Genomic DNA, 18,669 nt, shown 5'->3' with positions numbered 1-18,669 from the left:
GAGTAATGCAGTTTCAGTAAAATATAATGTTTGGTTTAGTAGCTTTAGTTATAACAAAAAGAAGTTCCTAACTTAAAAAACAAAACAAAAAGAACTTACTGGAGACTAATGAACTGCCCATTTAGTGTATTTCCATCACAGTTTCTCTGGGCTTATTTCCTTATTTTCCAGTTGGGCTAATAAGGCCCTCATAGGACACCTCAGCTCTTACTGATGAGCTGTGCCGCAGTCTCACCCATCTTCTATATTCAAGGCAAATTAAGTTCAACAACAGGCTTGACAGCTATCGAGTTAGGAAACTAGGCTAATCCATAAGTGAATAGTTCACAGGTCCTGGTTGCCTTTCTTATTTGACCCTATTATATACCAAACACATAGTCAAAACATTGTGGAAAATTTTCTTAATCAAAGAGCATGGTACATCTATACTCATATAAACATGTCCTAAAAACCATGTGTTTTTGAAAAAATTGTTATTTGAAAGTTCTCATCACACACACAAAAAAAATTGTCAAGTGATGGATATTAACTAGACTTAGTGTGGTGATCATTTCACAATGTATTCAAATATTTCATTGTTATGTTGTGCACCTGAAAGTAATACAATGTTATACGTCAATTGTACTTCAATAAAGAAAGACAGAAAATTTTTTAAGTACGTCAGAAGGAAAAAGAATTATTGCTATCATCTTAAAATGTAATTATTTTGCCATTGATTTATATTATTTCAGAGGCATTTTATTCCATTTATGTCTAGTCTTTAATTTGCCTCCAGAACTTCATATTTCTCCACACTCTTTCTCTGTCCTCTGCTAATCTCACCTTCATCTCCTGAATTTTATTATCCAATACCTTATATGTAGTTTTCCTTTCTAGCACAGCTGCTGTGCACCCTAATAATCTGACACTTTGGGGGCTTTTATTCACCAGATTCAGGGAAGATAGTGGAATGGCCTGAGAAACACTGCTTATGAGCTAAAAGTATTAACGGGTTTCTTTTAATTCCTAGATAGAAGAGCGAGCAGAATTTTTGAATAAGTCTGTGCAGAAAAGGTAACTATGGTTGGTTGTTCATTTGAGAATCATTAGCCATTATATGTATGGAAAGGTTCTCTCTCATAGTTTTATGTATGTGTGTGTGTGTGTTTATTAACAGTGGTGTCAAGACAACTCATCAGGCGGCAGTCGTCTCCAAGATTGACAGCAGGCTGGAGCAATACACCAGTGCCATTGAGGTGAGAGGTGTCCCCAGGGTTATGGCCAAACAGAAACGGATTATACAAATGATCATAGAAACACGGAGGACAGTAATCAAACCCAGGAACCACATTAGTATTAGAACATTAATGATGCTTTCTTATACTTTGACCTAGTTATGGAGAAGAGCAATAATAAGGATAAATTATAGAAGAGTTTTAAATAAATTATTGTTTACTACTTTCAGCCCGAGTATTCTTTAATGAAGGTATTATTCTTTTAATGAATGGGTTTATTGGTATTCAGCTATATTATTTATATGTTAGTATAGCTTCTAATATTAATTCCTTATAAAATGTGTTCCTATACGTAGTTTAAACAAGTTCCTTACACTCTTGGTTAATTCTCTTTTGTCTATAAAAAGTGTTATTATCATATAAAAGTAGTAGTATAAGTTAATATAAAGAAGATAGCCCAAGTTTAAACATCATCAATTTCAAATTGATGATTTTATACTTGACAAACCATACTTTTATGCTTCTGTCTTTGCCAACTTATTTTCCACCCAATGACCTATTGGTTCTGCCATATTTACAATAATATATAGGTATTTCCAAGTATCAAAGCAGTGAGAAGGTAAGGGGCCATTGATCAAAATGTGAGCCTGTTTTCCTCCTTTCTGTAGACTTTAGCCAATGGTTTTAGCCGCCTTCCATAGCAGAACACCTGCTATGAAGTAATTGGATCCGTTTGATTTGATTTCTCCTCTCCTTTGTAATGTAGAGTCGAGATAAGTGTAAAATAGTTCACACTCCCCTGATAAGAGGGAATAAGCAAGAAGTAATCATCTGAATGATTTAGCAAATGAATAACCAAGAGGTGATTTTCACATATTAAATGATAAGAGGGAATAAGAAAGAGAGAGGTCTGAATGATTTATCAAATGAATAACCAAGAGGTGATTTTCACATATTAAACGTCCACTAAAATATAAGACAAATTGCAGATGGTTATTTTGTGTGGTTGAATTAATCACGGCTCTAATAGGGTGACTGAAGCCACCACTGTGGCCTCAGCCTTTCCGTGGTCCAGGGATGGTGCCACTCACCCTGGCTGACCACCTTGACAACACCTGCCACAGGCCACAAAGCAGGACCTGGAGAGAAACTGCATGATCCTGGGATGCTCATCACTGCTACTGGAAAAGTATCTGGAATATACACTTTTCTTCCTTAGCAGCCATTGTCTCCTGCTTCCAGTACATGTGCCATGCAGGGGTCTCTCAATCCGTCAGTCCTTTGGCACGTCCCTGCCTTTGGTCCTTTCAATATGCATCCCTCTGCGTGGGATGGTTGCACATTCTTTCACCTCACCACTTCCAAGTCTTCCATCAGATGGAGTTTTAAGTGTCACTTCCTCCAACTAGCCTTCTTGGCTCCTATAAACTAAGTATTATTTCCCTATTGTGTGCTCTCTTGGCCTGCTTTATAGCACATACAATGTGACATAAATACCTGTATAAATAGCTGCTACCTTTCTGTCCTTGTAAAACGTGGGTCCACTGCAGCCTACAGAACAGACTGTCTTGTTTTGAATTCCACTATATCCCCTTAGCCTAGACTGTGCACTGCCCACCGGAGACATTTAAGTATCTGTTGGAGAAACAAAGTAGAATATCACTTTCACTATCAACGGTATCCCAATAAAAAGCGTATTTCATTTTTGAAAGACCCTCTGATCTAGATCTTAGGGTTTATGTTGAGGTATATACTCGTATGTCGTCAGAATGTGGCTTTGCACAGAAATGATGACTCTCGTTTTGGGTAAAAGTGTTTACACAGTGGCTTTTTAAAGATGGTAACGGTTGAGGACAAGCTCACTCTTGTTTTATAAGAACAAATGTAGCACTGATCCTAAAGATAATTCCCACACTTCAGGGAACAAAAACTGCAAAACCGGCAAAGCCAGCAGCCTCAGATCTGCCTGTCCCTGCCGAAGGCGTTCGCAATATGAAGAGCATGTGGGAGAAAGGGAATGTGTTCTCATCCCCCACCGCATCGGGCACACCCAACAAGGTGAGCATAGGATTTTTATCGTTTCATTTTGGAGGGTGGATTTTTTTTTCTTTTAAGAATCATACTCGTTAATTATAAGAGCAGTGAAGAAGGTGTAATTCTTACTTTCTTTGCAACAACTACAAAAGCAAGCTCAGAGAGTATGTGTTCATGTGTACTACGTCTGGCCACTGGACTCTAAATAAAGTCCCTAAAATTAATCGTCATTCTTGGGGTTGGAGTGGGGTGAGGTGCAGGGAAAAGAAAACCAGATCCATATTCTTTAAATATCAAGTTCAAGGTTTATTTGACTCCGAATGTGAAAGATAGCAATCAATAATTGATTCGTGTTAGGGGATGGCTATGTGAAATAATACATCATAATATGTTGAGGTTGCCTTGAAGATTTATTTCCATGGAAAGTTTGGGTTGTTTTTTTTTTTCTTTAATATTGGATGATTGGCTTCTTGTAGGAAACTGCTGGGCTGAAGGTGGGGGTTTCCAGCCGCATCAACGAATGGCTAACTAAAACCCCCGATGGAAACAAGTCACCTGCTCCTAAACCTTCAGTAAGTGGCGTCGGGTTTTTCTGAATTTCTTTGACCTTTCAGCTTCCAGCCGCAGAAGAAACAGGCTGTTAGTCTGTTTGCCTGGGGAACACAGTGGTCGTGTTCATTTATGTCAATGCTGAAGAACAAACGAGGAGGGGTTCACCTTTAGAGAGAGGGCAGCTGCATCACAATTACCCAGGGGGTAAACTGGGACCCTAAGTCTTTGTCCCCCTGAGAGGGTTAGTTAGCCAGAATGCTGAGGCTGTTTAAATGTACACTCTTAACTGGTCTATTTGTTTAGCTCCTAATGTATAAATTACAACTAGGAATTTGAAAATGAAAATGTCAAATTGTCTTGTCTCCTTCTCTGTCAAGAGCACCCCTGAACTTATTCCCAAAAGAATGTGTATGTAGGCTATTTTGAACCCATATTTTCTAATTTGCCTAATTTCTGTAACTGAACACAAACATATAGTTATTGGTTAGTTATTGAAATAATTGCTATAGTTTTACTGTCAACACTTCCACAGGAAAGCTGTTTAAAAAAAAAAAAAGTAAAGCCAGGTACTATGAAAACTGGTTATGAATATTATTTTTGGAAATCTAAAATTTTCTTATTTATTATGTGTGGTATCTTACTATAAAAGTATTCTTCTGACCTTTTCATTGACAGTATATGATATTTGCCTTGCATTAGTCAGTATAATCAAAACTCTTATTATGCTCCCTACTATATATTGATGAGCTTTCTCTATTAAGTTGGTTTTTATACCTTTGTTGGTACCCAAAGAAGCAGGAACTCAACTGTCGTTACTATTACATGCCAGAGACAGAAGAAAAGCTTTCCAAATCTTAGACCTCTGAACCACTGAGCATTTAATTGCACCCATTGGCTCCATTCTTAATCTCCAAAGTCACTAAAGTTTATCACTTTTCCAATTTAAAAAAAAAAAAAAAAGGAAATATTTCCATACCCTTCTTGGATACAGCTCCTTAAAGACAATTAATATTCAGCCCAGGATTCTTTGCATAAGGGTTCACAAGAGGCGTAAAACTAATGTAAACCCAATTTACAATTGGAAAGTCTTTATATATTGAAAAAAAATCTGTTTCCTTCTCCCAGTAGATACAGGAAAGGGGGCCTATAAAAAGAGATAGTTGAGGCGAGGAATCAGACCCAAAAGGTATGTGCTCTTTAGTGCCTCAATTTCCCCAGCACCCAAGGTGACGTATAGAATAGAAGTTATTTTTTTAATGGCAATTTTTGTAAGTTTTGTGGCTCCAGACCCGTGATTATTAACTTTTTTGAATTATGGACCCTTGTGAAAGCCTAATGAAATCTGAGGATCTTCTCCCCCAAAACATGAGTATAACACAAGTTCAGGAAGTTCACAGACCCACTGAAGCTCTCTCAAATTAGCAAAGATACAGAGAGGAAGGTATTTGTTTCCCTCCCTGATGAATTTGGCACATGATTGGAGGAGGTGGTCATTTTTTCATGTTTGTTACGGCTGTGCTCTCTCATTTCCATGCCAGATTGCACTCACATTTGGTCCACAACTTGAACCATACTCTTTTATCAGGGCTTTAACTGATAGGTGTATCATCGATGTCATCCTAATAGGAGGGTTAAAAAGATTCAATTCAGTTATTACAGTAGGTATAACTATGTTAAGGTTTCCACAAAAAGCCCCATTTTCTGGGGCGACTGACAGCCACCTAAAAATGGAAGGGCAAAAAGGTATTACAGGGAAATTCCAAAGTCATCGCCTACTTTACCTGCTATTTAGTAAGTAATTTGCTAGACCATCTACTAGAGGGTGGAAGGAAAAGGGAAGAAGGATGTGGCAGTTAATACAGGTCCTAGTGATCTGTTTTTGCCTATGTGCCATTGATTTTGGAGAGTAGAGTGTCTTCCTGAATGAAGGCCAGATTGGAAGACAACAATGTGTAACTGTTGCTGTAAATAAAAAGCTAGTTGAAGTATACTTGGTAAGCACCTTTAAGCTTCATGTCCATTCCCAGGGTAGTAGAGCCAGCATTTGTCAAAGTATGAATAGCAACATGAAAGTCTCTTTGGGAGAGGACGTAACCTGGAGCCCAGGAAGGCAAGAGGGTAACTCACAGACAGTGTGGATCCAGCAGAAAAGAGATGAATTTTCCGAACTATGGAAAGGGCTAGAAGGACCCTGCAGGTGCATGAAAGTTGGTTGGCAAAAGGATTAGTCCAGCTGGAAAGGCAACTTAGAAAGACAGGTCAAGCAAGGATCTTGGCCAGGTCTTGTCAGGCGGTCTCACACTGGTGGCCTGCCGCTGAGATCTGTATAGTTTGGCCCACACCGTTGTGCTTTATTTTCCTTTCAAAAATTATAATTTGAACACGTTTTTGAGGCGTGGAGGCATGCACTCTTGAATTTGTTGATTCCCTCTTTTCCTTAACTTCTTGCACCAAGCCTCTTCAGGCCTTTGTGTTTCCAGCCGGGCCCTTCATGGCAAGCGTTTGAGTTTGACACCTTTGGGACTCCGGTCAGACTGACCCTGAGCCCAGGATGTCAGATAATTACTCAGAGGAGCCTTTTGATTTTTGGACCAGTGGTGATTTATTTGCAGTCCCTTATTTGTGTTCCTTGGCATATACGGGCAGAGAGGAAAGCCTGGGTTTGTATTTGCAGATGTGTGGCATGTGGCCATTAAGGAAAAATCAGAGGGACAGTCTCTCACCGAAATGGTCCTCACCCAGTAAAAACTCAAGAAGGATATTGATGTTTTCCTTCGGGGTTAGTGTTCAGCTCTAAAATTCACTGGAGAGAAAACCCATCCTCTACCCAATTACGTAATAATTTCCACGTATGCAAGGAATTAAAAGGGCTCAAAATAGTTTGTCAAATCACTATTATTTGGGAGTCCCTGAAAATTAAGTTATTGAAAAGTAAACATTACATCTGATCTGTTACTGCGACATCTACTGCTATTTGTGGGTAGAATTTACAGGATTTCAGTGTAACTTTGTAACTGCAATTCAATTCTGAGCATGTCTGTTTTGGACGGTTTGTCTGTTCTTTGTGTCTAAATTACATGTTACACACAGCAATTCAAATGCTAATTTGTCTTTCTTTTTACTTAAAAAAATCAGCGTCTCTCTCAGCTGAATTCTCTTCTACATTCTTTGATCTCTGGTTGATTGGAACCTGCTCCTCCCGCCTCCATTTCTCCCTCTTCTTCCAGAGTGGGTCTTTCTCTAAAATGTAGTCTGGTCAGGTAATTGCATCTTTATTTCCCCTTTAATTTAAAATGTCAACTTACCACTTGAATGTTAATATGTTCTTAAAATAGACTCTTTAAACGCTTTAAGTAATCTCAAAAGATTCCTAGGCAGGATTTAAGGGAAATACAATCATTTTCTTTAGTAGAACATTCATGTGACACAAAAATATTTGTCTTCTATGAACCAAATAAATAAAGTAATAATAGCCACTTTCCAGAGCTTCCCTCTGCATGTTCCTAATTATAGTTTCCAAAATTTTAAAAAGACTCCCAGACAATTTGGCAGCTTCTACCTACATTGGCAAATGTCGTGGAATTCTTCAAAAACAATCTGATTTGTTGCTTACTGGTTCCAAGTTAAATAGGTGTAACTCTCTAGTAGGATATCAGGAATTCATGCCACAATGGAAATCTAGAAACTCAGTAAGATTAAGGTAAATCTGAAATGCTTCACATGGTACCATTTAACCAGTGCATTTTCAGCATTGAGATCGCCACGCTATTTGTCAAAAATATATCCATTTAGACTGGTGTCCATGAATAAAGGCCATTGCTGTTAGCTTTGCCTTCCTAATGAGATGGCTGTGCCAAAATAAACATTATTATTTCAGTTAAAACACATTTATTTCCTAAAAATTACCTTTTGCCAAGAACTAATATAAGCAAATGCTGGAAGAAAAGTAAATGGAAACAGAAATTTGGATCTTTCTCCAAACCAAACTAATTATGAGGTAGCAAGTAAAGAATCAAAGCTGTGTAACTGTTATTGATCATCTTTTAGTGCGTTCTTCCCAAGATTTCCACATGTTCTCACATATGTCATTACCTGTCAGTTTCTCTTATGGGTCCAATTTGCGGTAACTGTTTATTTTGGTGGGGACCAGGTTCTACTGATACACTTCTGAATGATCTACTTGCTTCTCAGGAAACACAACATGATTTTAGTGTGAGGAAAGTACAGTTAGAAGAGGGTGTTAGCTTAGACTGCCCAGAAGCAGACCTTAGACTAGTGATTGAGTCAAGTGCAAGTGGTTGACTTGGGAGGTGAGGAAAACCGTCCAGGGAGTAAGACCGGAAAAGGAGGAAGCCAATGAGGAATGTTATTAAGCAAGTCCCCTTGTGGGCTATTAATACTTCATTCCCCCGGGGAAACCCTGGAAGCCACCATAAAATGCATGCTTCAGAGAGGTATCCTACCCGAGGCATCGGTGAGCCTGAGACATACTCTTGCACCAAATGTCATGGGTGAGCAGTTGAGGACTATTCTGGGGACCTTCCAGCCTGTCTTCTGGGTGAAGTGGGCCTCTGTAGCCAGAGAAAGTCCTCAGGCAAGGAAGTGCAGGGTTGGCCTTTTGAAATCAGACTGGTATGCACTAAAATCGTGAGGAATAGATGACACGGGCAGGGCACCGAAAGAAAGTCAGTCTGCAAGGGATGAAATGCCTGTCCAACCCCAAAGGAATTACAGGTGACCCTTGAACAACACGCGTTTGCACTGCGTGGGTCCACATATACAGGGATTTGTTTTTCAGTAAATAGTGTAAATGTATTTTCTCTTCCTTGTGATTTTCTTAATAACATTTTCTTTCCTCTAGCTTACTATTCTGTAAGAGTATTGGATATAATACATACAACATACAAAATATGTGTTCCTCGACTGTTGATGTTATTGGGAAGGTTTCCGGTCAACAGGAGGCTGTTAGTGGTTAAGTACTGGGGGAGTCAAACGTTATATGTGGATTTTCTACTGCACGGGGGTCGGTGGCCCTCACCCCCATGTTGTCCAAGGGTCAACTGTTTTTAAAATGAACCTATGCTCTATTCACTTGTAAGAGCATAGAAAGTTAGAAATCGGCTACATTGTTTTAAATATGCTTATATCCCAATTTTCCTGATCCATAAAAAGTAAGTTCTTGGTGAAGGACGGGACCTAAATGTTGGAGAGTTCCAGCCCATCCTCGCATCATACCACACGTCAAGGTCTATAGAAAAACAAACAACAGCTAATAATCCCTTTCATTCTATCCAGTTTAGATCACGTGTATTAAATAAAACATTGATTCAAACAAACAACAGACGTGGTGATTTATATAAACGTGGCCAGAAAATATAAATGCCTATGTATGAATTGTTTTCTCCTTTCTCTTCATTAGGATTTGAGGCCAGGAGACGTATCTGGCAAGCGGAACCTCTGGGAAAAGCAATCTGTGGATAAGGTCACGTCCCCCACTAAGGTAATCTACTGGAAGGCTTTGAATTTCATAGGTTTTTTTTTGTTTTCCTGCTGGATCCTGCAGTATGATATCCCGGGTCAAATGAGAAATATGACTGGTCCACAGAGCCTTGCCCAGGTAACCATCAGTTTCTAAAGATCTGTATGTGGTCCAGTAAAAGGCCAAGTTCATGGAGACTTCAGCGTGGTAGGTTTGTCAGTCATAAAACATAAATAGTCCTTGGAATGGTTCCCAGTAAGGTATTCAGGAAACACCATCATGGAAGGAGTGCTGACAGCAGACGGCCATCTGGTATAATCATGGTCGATTGTGGTCTGCATTTCCTTACAAGGTCCAGGGTTAAAGCCACAGCCGTTGGAAGACCACCTGGGGGAAAACAGCCATCTTCCTAAGTGGTCCCAAAGCTGCTTTCTGGCACCATCCTAAGAGATGACATTGCCAGCAGTCTAGGACTCAAGGTTCCTGTGGCAAAAAGCTAACCTAACATTCAGAAGTTAGGCAAAATTTGCTCCCCAATGGAAACTACTAGCTGAGAATGCTTGGATCCATCTCTTTTTTAATCTTCTGCTCAAAGGGTGTGTTCATTCTCTGTAAAGGGGTCTCTGGACAATATCTGAATGATGTTATGACTATATAGGACCCTTTGTGTACAAGAAGCTAATTCAACTCCTGAGTGTAGCCCTTCCCTATTTCTAGTAATAACCTAGCCCTCCTTTTTAATAGAGGGAAATTGGAGAGAGAGAAATCAGAGACCAACTATAAGATTAGAACTGTCTGCTTATGGGTCTACTTAGAACTCGAAAGACAGAAGCATTTTTTGAGCAAACTTGGGGCAGAAGAACACCTCAGAGGCACCTGGAGAATCACAACTCACGGAAGTGAGAGAATTCCTCCCCTTTCCTGCTTTCTACGTGCCCTTAAGTCTGGTGCCATTGCCTAAGTTTGTTACTCCATCTTCTCTATTAGTTCTTGATTGCTCTTACATTTCAAGAAACCTACTAGCCCAGCCTCACTACTTAAAATGAGTTTTAAGTAAGGTTAGCTTTCTAAGTCATTACTAAATATATTGGAACTACCTCATAATAATTATCCCCACTACAAACAACTGATACTTAGTGGCGTCCACTATATGCAAAACACTGTTCTACCTCATAAGCGACATTATCTCATTTGACCCTCCAACCACCACATGAAGTGGGGACTATTATTACCCTCTTTTAGAGCTGAGGAAAATGAGGCACAGAGAGATTAAGTAACTTTCGCAAAGTCACACAGCAAATAAGTAGCAAAACCTGGATTGAAACTCAGACAGTCTGATCTGAACTTACATTCTTAACCTTTATACATGCTACTTTCCTTTGAGGATTGCATATTCCGCAGAAAATATAGTTTTAAAGTTCCTTGCATAATTTTCTCCTGGTGGAAAGAGATAGGAAAATTGTTGTTTGTTTGTTTGTTTTAACAAACAATGATCTTTTGTTGGCCTGAGCCATATGGCCCCTCTAGCATTGGTCTCTGACCTTTCAGAAATGACAGTCCAAATGTTTATACAGTCTCCTTTATTAATAGGGATGTAGCTGTCCATAGTCCACCATCACAGGTATAATGAGGTATAAGGAAGCACCTCTGGATCACATTCCCCTGAGCCAGGGTTCTGGGAATTGGAGTAAAGATATGATCTGAAACGGGAGGACTCCGAGAACACCACTCACAACACAACATGAATGGTACTTGCTGGAATTGTGCAACGTGGTGGTACAAGGTGGGAAGGTGGCAGCCAGTCTCCACACACTGCCCCTTCCTCCTCAGTCTGTACCACGCAACTCTTCCTCTAGTAACAACAATAATATAACCACCAGGCCCAGGGCTGAGTTTGTGGGGTAGCTGAGCAGTTAGCTTCTTTGCTCCAAAATGTCAAATCTCACTACATGTCATGCAGTCACTCATTTGAAATGAAAATGCGCAACACATTTGAAAATACAGATTCACAATATAGTCAGCCCCTCCCAGCATCCATAGGCTCCACCTCATGGCTTCAACCAATCAAGGATCGAAAGTATTCAGGGAAAAAGACTTACGTTGTTGCTGACATAACCGTGCAGTCAGGTCTACCACGGTTGCGTCTATACTGAACATGTAGACTTTATTTTTCTTGTCCTTCCCTAAAAAAATATAACAACTATTTGTATAGCGTTTGCATTGTATTAGGTATTATAAGTGATCTAGAGATGATTTAAAGTATATGGGAATATGGACACAGGTCATACACAAATACTGTGCCATTTTCTATAAGGGATTTGAGCATCCACGGATTTTGGTATCCTCCTGGGACCCGTCCCCTAGGTTACTGAGGGACCACTGTACTTTAATATTTGTGACTACCTCAGCAAGGATTTTTACCAGCGAGGTGAGGAAAAGAAATGGCATACGAATAAGAAATGCTACACAAATAAGAAATGCTATACAAATGGGTCAGATAAGTATCAAGGGTGGGGATGTTAAGAATAGGAGGGAGGAAACGAAAAACAAAAGAAAACTAACCGTACTAACGAACCAGAGTGGGCTGTTGGGTTTGGTTTTGTTCATTTTAAATACAGAAGTCGTGTCGTTTCTGCATTTTAAAGCAGGGAGGAAATTATTTTCATAGGCACTATAACACTTTCTGAAAGTCACCCATTTCAGCATATCCCACTTCCCCATCATGCCTTGACGTGGCTGAGACTGAACCATTCTGTCCCGTGCACCTGTCCTGGGATGCGCACTGTAGATTCCTGCCCTTACAGTGGCTCTTAAAATAAACAAACAAACAAATAAAACCTCTTTGCCCCTGAATGCCATGAGCTAGGCTAAAGATTAAGATAGAGAAAGGGGAATATGAAGACCAAAGGAAAAGAGAGGGGAGGGGAGGGGAAGAAAGAAAAGAAGGAAAGGGAAGGAGGGAGGAAGGAAAGGGGGCAGGGGAAAGTGAAAAAAATCAACAAGAAAACAGACTGAAAGAAGAGGAGCATATTTGAATAGAAGGCCTACAATAACGCTCCCATTCATAAAGACGTATTCCTGCCATCTTATAATTCCTTTTTTACTTCTGACACAAGACTTCTGGCTGGAGCACCGTGCCTGCCAATTGAAAGCTCTCTTCTCTTAGCAGGTTTGAGACAGTTCAAGACAGAACCCAGAGTAGCCGCACACGATGCTGGACCAGCTCAGTGGACGAGGGCTAACGTGCTGTGTTATATTTATGTTGATTTGCTCAATTGGGTTCATGTCCTTTTGTTTTGTTTCTCATTATCCCGGTAAACCTATGTATATTATCACTATATTTAATAATCACAGTCTAGAGGTGTTCATGGTAAAAAGTACCGCCTTTGCACAGGAGCCTGTTTCTAAAGAAACCCATGCTGTGAAATAGAGACTTTTCTACTGATCATCATTACTCTGTGTCTGAACAGTGATACCAACCGCATCGGAAGTCAAACAAAAGGAGATTCAAGTTGAAAATTGCAGAAAAACGAACTGTAGTGGGTTGTTGGGTTTTTGTATTTGTTTTTGTTTTTTTTAATTTTAAATACAGAAGTCATGTTGTTTCTGCACTTTAAAGCATGGAAGAAATTATCTTTGTAGGCAATGATAACACTTTCTGAAAGTAGCCCATTTCAGATTTGAGATACTGCAATAATGATTGTCTTTCAAAAAAAAAAAAAAGTACTGTTAAGGTATTACTTTTTTCATGCTGATGAATTAAGTTGGATCATGATGTTAGCTGACAGTGGTACTGATTTCTCTAGGTTGGTTGCTTTGTGGATTTCTTTGGTAGTGATAGTAAACCACGTTTTAGATGACCTAATCATGTATGTATGTGCATAAACATATACAAACACACTAATGGTAGAAAGCTTTTTTTATGTGCTAGGCTATTATATTTAGCAGTGTGTCCTTGTAACTAGCCGATATCACAGCTTTTTAAAAATTAAAAATCACAATATTATATTAATATTTCATATTTGCCAATAGAGACATGGCAGAATAAGTATTGATACGTTTTCAATGCCCAATAGATAACCTGTAAGAAAAAAAAGAGAGATTCAAAATGTCAAAATGAATTGACATTTTCTATAAAACATAGTATTTAGTTTATAATTAAAAGCAATCTTGAAGTCCAATGTGAATTTTACTAAATCTACCATCTGGGTCAAACTCAAAGCTTGCCAACTTTATTCTGTTAATAATAAAGTTCACAATACGTTGGCCTAGATGATATCTGAGGTCTGTTCCTTTTCTGAAATGTAAAGACGCGAGTTTTAGTGATAAGACTGTACAGATTGAAATTCCATGTATACAGTGACCAACTTAGGCTAACGTCTGGAAGCAGAGAAGAAAAATAATCAAACTCCAGTATGTAGGAGACATGACAGTACTCCGTCTTTAATATACTGAACCATTTTTCAAATTAAACTTTTCTACTTATAAGTCATTGGTACTTGTCATAAGTTGATAATGTGTTGAACTTCAAAAAAGTAAATGTAACTTTCACTAGTTTTGCCTTTTCCCCCAAGAGTCTTTACTAACTCATCATTTTTACACACGCAATCCAGAGATCAGATCTTATTTTAGCTTATAAGTCAGAGTTAATCTATTTTTCGCAGTAGATAATACAAGAGTACTCCAGTGTCTTGGCAATATGGGGTAGCCTAGAGATATATAAGGTAGATCTATAAACTTCTACCTCATTTGACTTAACCAAAATTGTCCTAGTCTCAATTCCCACCACCATGAGTATTTTCTCATTTATAGTATCCCCTGAAGAGCTAGCCAGGGCAGGGCTGGCATGAGAAGCGACCACTGCCTTGCAAAGTCTATTTTCCTCAAAAATCAGTCAAGAGTAGTTGAGTTCTCTAGCTTTGAGCACACCTGGGCAAAAGGAAGGAACGCCACCAAGACTGTACGTGTCACCGACCCATGACAGAGTAGATGTAAGTCTATGATAAGATGAACTAGAATCCACATGTAGTGTCTGACTTAGCATTGACTCCCATCATTGGAGTGAAATGGATCAAAGTTTGAATCAAGGCCCATGGCCATGTAACATTGCTTAGTTGTACTTTTGATCAAGAGCTTCTGATCACTATTATATATATTTTTTCTAGAAAGTCTAAAGTTGAGAAGAGAATATATCGGTCCTGACTTTCATTCCAATATTTGGATGGAATAAGTTTTAGGGTAGAATTTTGTTCAGTTTGGATTTAATCTTGTTGAAAAATAAATTCCTTGTTTACTTGTTTGATTACAATTCTTTTTGTTCATCTTTAAGAGGTAAAACTGCAAGGTAACTAGCGTGTTCTGTGACTCTGCCATTCTTAAAAATTTTATAAACACTTGATATTTTTCACTGATAATTGATCGCTGCAATAAATATATATTGTGAAAATGCATCCACAATAAATGGAATTCCTCCAAATGTCTTTGCCTCACTTATTTTTATGTACTATATTGATTACAAGAGTTATATTTGTTGTAATAAAGATGATGGCATAGCAAAATGTGTATTTCAGATTGAGTTTTGGTTTCACTCTTTAAAGAAGAAAAGCCATTTCATATTTAAAAAAAAAAAATTATTACAGGCAGTTTTCTAACAACATATTGAACATTGCTCTCTAGTATGGACACCTGACCAAATATGTATGGAAAATGTTAAAAAGAGAGATTTTAAAATTTTTTCTTTAAAAAAAAAATTATTGAACATTCCTCCATCCTCCCTCATTCCCAGTGTTGTCACATACCATGTTTCCCACAAAATAAGACCAGGTCTTATATTAATTTTTGCTCCAAAAGACGTATGAGCGCTTATGTTCAGGGCATGTCCTCCTGAAAAATCATGCTAGGGCTTATTTTCCAGTTAGGTCTTATTTTCAGGGAAACACGCTTCTAGCTCTTAAGATGGCAGTACTATTTTCCCAAAAGTAGTGTTTTTCACAGCAGAAATACCATTTAATATATACCATTTGTTTTCAGAATACTTACTATTGGCAAGGCACTAGCAATTACATTTAAATATAAAGATGTTTTTTCATAGTAATTTTGCATATTTATGTAGCACGATTTTTGTCTGAAATCTGCGGTTCTTCTCAGAAAGGTTTTAAATTGTCAGTCCAGAGCTCCCGAGCAGTTTCCTCAATCCTGCCCATGAGATTGAAAGAATTAACTAAATTACTGTAACAAAATATAATAGTCCTTTTTACTTCTATGTCCTAATAAGAAGAGCAATGGCAATACATTTAGACAATTAGTTGTCATCAAAGTCAATTCACAAAACTAAGCAGTGAAAAGAATACAATCTGTAGTACTATCCCCAAGCTGACAGGATTAGCGGTGGATGAAAATTAGTTTTACAGTGTGCCTATTCAGGGTATAACATGTTATGGTTTTGGTGTAATGTAGGAATAGGTGTATTGGAGATTTTTTCCTATCTTTGCTTGCATGTGTGTTCTGTTGGAAGAATGAGTAAGAAAACAAGATCTCCTGGTTCTTAACATGGGTTCTCCTGCAGGAGTAAGAAGGTGACTGAATGAGGAAGTGAAATGAATGAGTACTGTATCTATTTGTGTCAAGCTTATTAATCACAGTGTCCAAACATTCTATATCCTTACTGACTTTATTTGTTCCTTTTTTTGGTACTGAGAAAGGAAAAATGAAAATCTCCCACTATGGTTATGGCTTTGTCTGTGTCTCCTTGTAATTCTGTTGTTTTCCGTATTTTAAGGTCATGTTTTAGGTGCATCTACAAATCTAGAATCATATCTTCCTAGTGAAGTAAGTATTTTATCATTATGAAGAGAGTCTCTCTGTAACAAAAAGTTTTGCCTCGAAGTTTTATTATTATTCTTGTTGCTGCAGTGCACAATATAACTTTTTCTACCCCTTTACTTTCAACCTTTGTATTTCCTTTAGTTTTAGGTGCATGTCTTTGAAAATCATATGGCTTGGTTTGGGTTTTTATCCAGTCTGATTATGTTTGAGTTTTAAGTCCTTTATACTTAATGTAATTATTGATATTTTTGCATTTAAATTGCATCCTAGTTATGTGCCACCTGCTCGATTTTGCTTTTTCTCTCTTGCCTTTGTGCTGGCACTTCTGCTTCAGAGTATATGCTGATTTGCAAGAGGCAGCTGAGAGACTGAGCTAGACCTTTGGCAACGCAACAGGGCTAGAGAACAAAAGCATCTTCTAACTGTCAAGGATGAGGATTTGTTAAATTACTTCCAGAGTCTCCAAAGCGCTGCCTCCTGAAAGTAAGGATGAGCTGGAAGGAATCTGGTCTTCATATAGATTGCTGCCTGCCTTCACTCTGGGGAACAATTACATTATTCTAGTAGGGAGGTAAGTGATAAATTATAATAGACATGAAAAGTTATAAAATATTGAGTAACAACTCAAGAATTTAAGAGATAAAATATCACAAGGCTTTAGTACATAATCGTCAAAGAATTATGTAATACACAATTCAGTGTTTAAAGGGAAGAGAGAACACTTCAGTAATCGGAGAAAAAAAATATTTGCCTTATATTCTTTTATACTCCCAGAGGTATACCCAGTGCTCTACACATGCCGATACTTGATAAGTGATAAGATGATGATTTCCTTAGCATCCCAACTTATAAACTCTGCTAGATATACAGCTGTCAATTTTTGTAGAGTTCTTAAGAGTTCTGAGAGGTTCTTTTGTTTCATGACATTTTTGTTCCCAGATTTATAATTCTTGTATCAACTCAGCCCTGCTGCCAACATAAAGACTGTTGGCCTCTTACTTGAATACAGATTTAATAGCAGAGTTTTGCCAAGGCATGCTTTTAGTGATGTCTTTTGTTATCCTGAAATATAATTTCCCCAAAAAAGTTTTCATTAAAATGGGTTTTAGAAGTCCCAACTGGTCATTTCTGCCTAGATAAGAAACCTTCATTCAATAATCTCTTACAGAAGGTACTCATAAAAAACCGTGCAAAAAAAAAAAAACTACACTCATACAGAACACATGATTTAGTTCCTTAGCTAGTTTTTAACCTCGGTCGGTGGTGACACTATAGTAATGCAGGGATGACGGCAGCAAGGTGAGTAGATACCCAAGTATCAGAGGGATGTGGTGTCATTGTAACCAATTGGAGGTCAGCTGGTCAAATGGTAATGGCAGCTAACATTTATTGGGCCCTTACCAAGTTCCAGGCACTTTATATGTTATTCACTCATTTAATCCTTACAACTACATGGTAGGTACTATTGTATTATTCCCAGTTTACATGTAAGTAAGTTGTAGCACAAGGAAGGTAAAAAGCTGGCTCAAGGTCACACGTGGCTATGAAGTAGCGGGGTCTCTGACCCCAGGCAGTTGGCTCCTGAGCCCACACTTCTAACCTCTAGTCCCCACTACCTCTCATCAGAGATTGTGTGGGAGCAAGCATGCACAGGAAAGAGAGCCCCTTATCAGGGGGCAGGCTGGAGCCAGCGCCCTCCTCCTGAAGCCACAAAGAGCAAGAACAGCACTTGAGACCAACCTTGTAGACTTCAATATGGCCCAGTGAGGGAGCTATCAGCCCTCTTCCTCCCCAGCACCTGTTCATCCTAACACAACAAGAAACCGGCACCTACAAGGGAAGAGGAATGAAAGTAAATAGCAAAACACCGATCCCTCCCATTTCCCAAGCCACGGGAAGTGTGGACAGATCTCAGCTTCCTGGGCGGAGGGGAAGGTGAGAAGGAGGACTTTAAATTGAGTTTGAAATTGAAGTTTAAAATGTACTTAATACCAAATCCCTGAATGAAATCTTAAATACCAAAATGAAACTGTTTTAGTGGCTGAAAAGTTATGGATCTGGCCAACATGTCCTCCATGGAAAGGGGGATTTCTCCATCGCACAGTTCAGGGGCAGTTATTGGGAGAAAAAAAACAGACTCATGTTTTTTTGTCATGAGACTTCACACTGAGCCTGGGAACTATTCTTTATCTTTTGAGGTGATTTCCCAGTGTTTAGAAGAATGATGTTTCACTATGGTCCCCAAATTTAGACATATTCTAAATTTGACATCCTATGGCTTACAAACCATGACTCTAAAATCCAACAAAAAATATACATATACAAAAATTTTCTGTGCATGTCACCTTTAGTAACATGTATGGCATTAAACAAGTTACAACTAAAAAGAATTAATTATTTTTTACGAGAGTTTGATCTAATATATCCTCCATTTTTCTGGAAGGCCCAAATTTCTAAAATGCTGACTTCAAAAAAACTTGTTATTTTTCAGAAACTTACAAAATTTAAAGAGAGGCTATTAGCCCATTACCATGCTTCAGCCAACGTGCTTTGCCCTTTATTGTT

General features: G+C 38.5%; 1 protein-coding gene across 10 annotated transcripts in view; it reads left to right on the top strand.

Annotated features, from left to right (window-relative positions):
• The window catches only part of CALD1 (caldesmon 1), a 194,696-nt gene extending 179,941 nt beyond the window's left edge, over positions 1-14,755 (top strand). For 4 of the 10 annotated variants that reach the window (XM_019750874.2, XM_074315348.1, XM_019750865.2 and 1 more), the window contains 6 exons: positions 1,010-1,053; positions 1,157-1,235; positions 3,135-3,272; positions 3,725-3,820; positions 9,220-9,300; positions 12,446-12,581. In XM_019750874.2, coding sequence (XP_019606433.2) covers positions 1,010-1,053; positions 1,157-1,235; positions 3,135-3,272; positions 3,725-3,820; positions 9,220-9,300; positions 12,446-12,454 — 447 coding nt within the window. In that variant the 3' untranslated portion in view covers positions 12,455-12,581. Of the gene's footprint in view, positions 1-1,009; positions 1,054-1,156; positions 1,236-3,134; positions 3,273-3,724; positions 3,821-9,219; positions 9,301-12,445 lie in introns of all 10 variants that reach the window. The other 6 variants (XM_019750894.2, XM_074315351.1, XM_074315352.1 and 3 more) reach the window with 4 other exon arrangements.
• Positions 14,756-18,669: the final 3,914 nt, after the last annotated feature.

Source organism: Rhinolophus sinicus, linkage group LG11, assembly GCF_036562045.2.
Source record: "Rhinolophus sinicus isolate RSC01 linkage group LG11, ASM3656204v1, whole genome shotgun sequence".
Taxonomy (NCBI): Eukaryota; Metazoa; Chordata; class Mammalia; order Chiroptera; family Rhinolophidae; genus Rhinolophus; species Rhinolophus sinicus.
The sequence above is the reverse complement of the archived record's forward strand: the minus strand, read 5'-3'. Positions and strand labels throughout refer to the sequence as shown.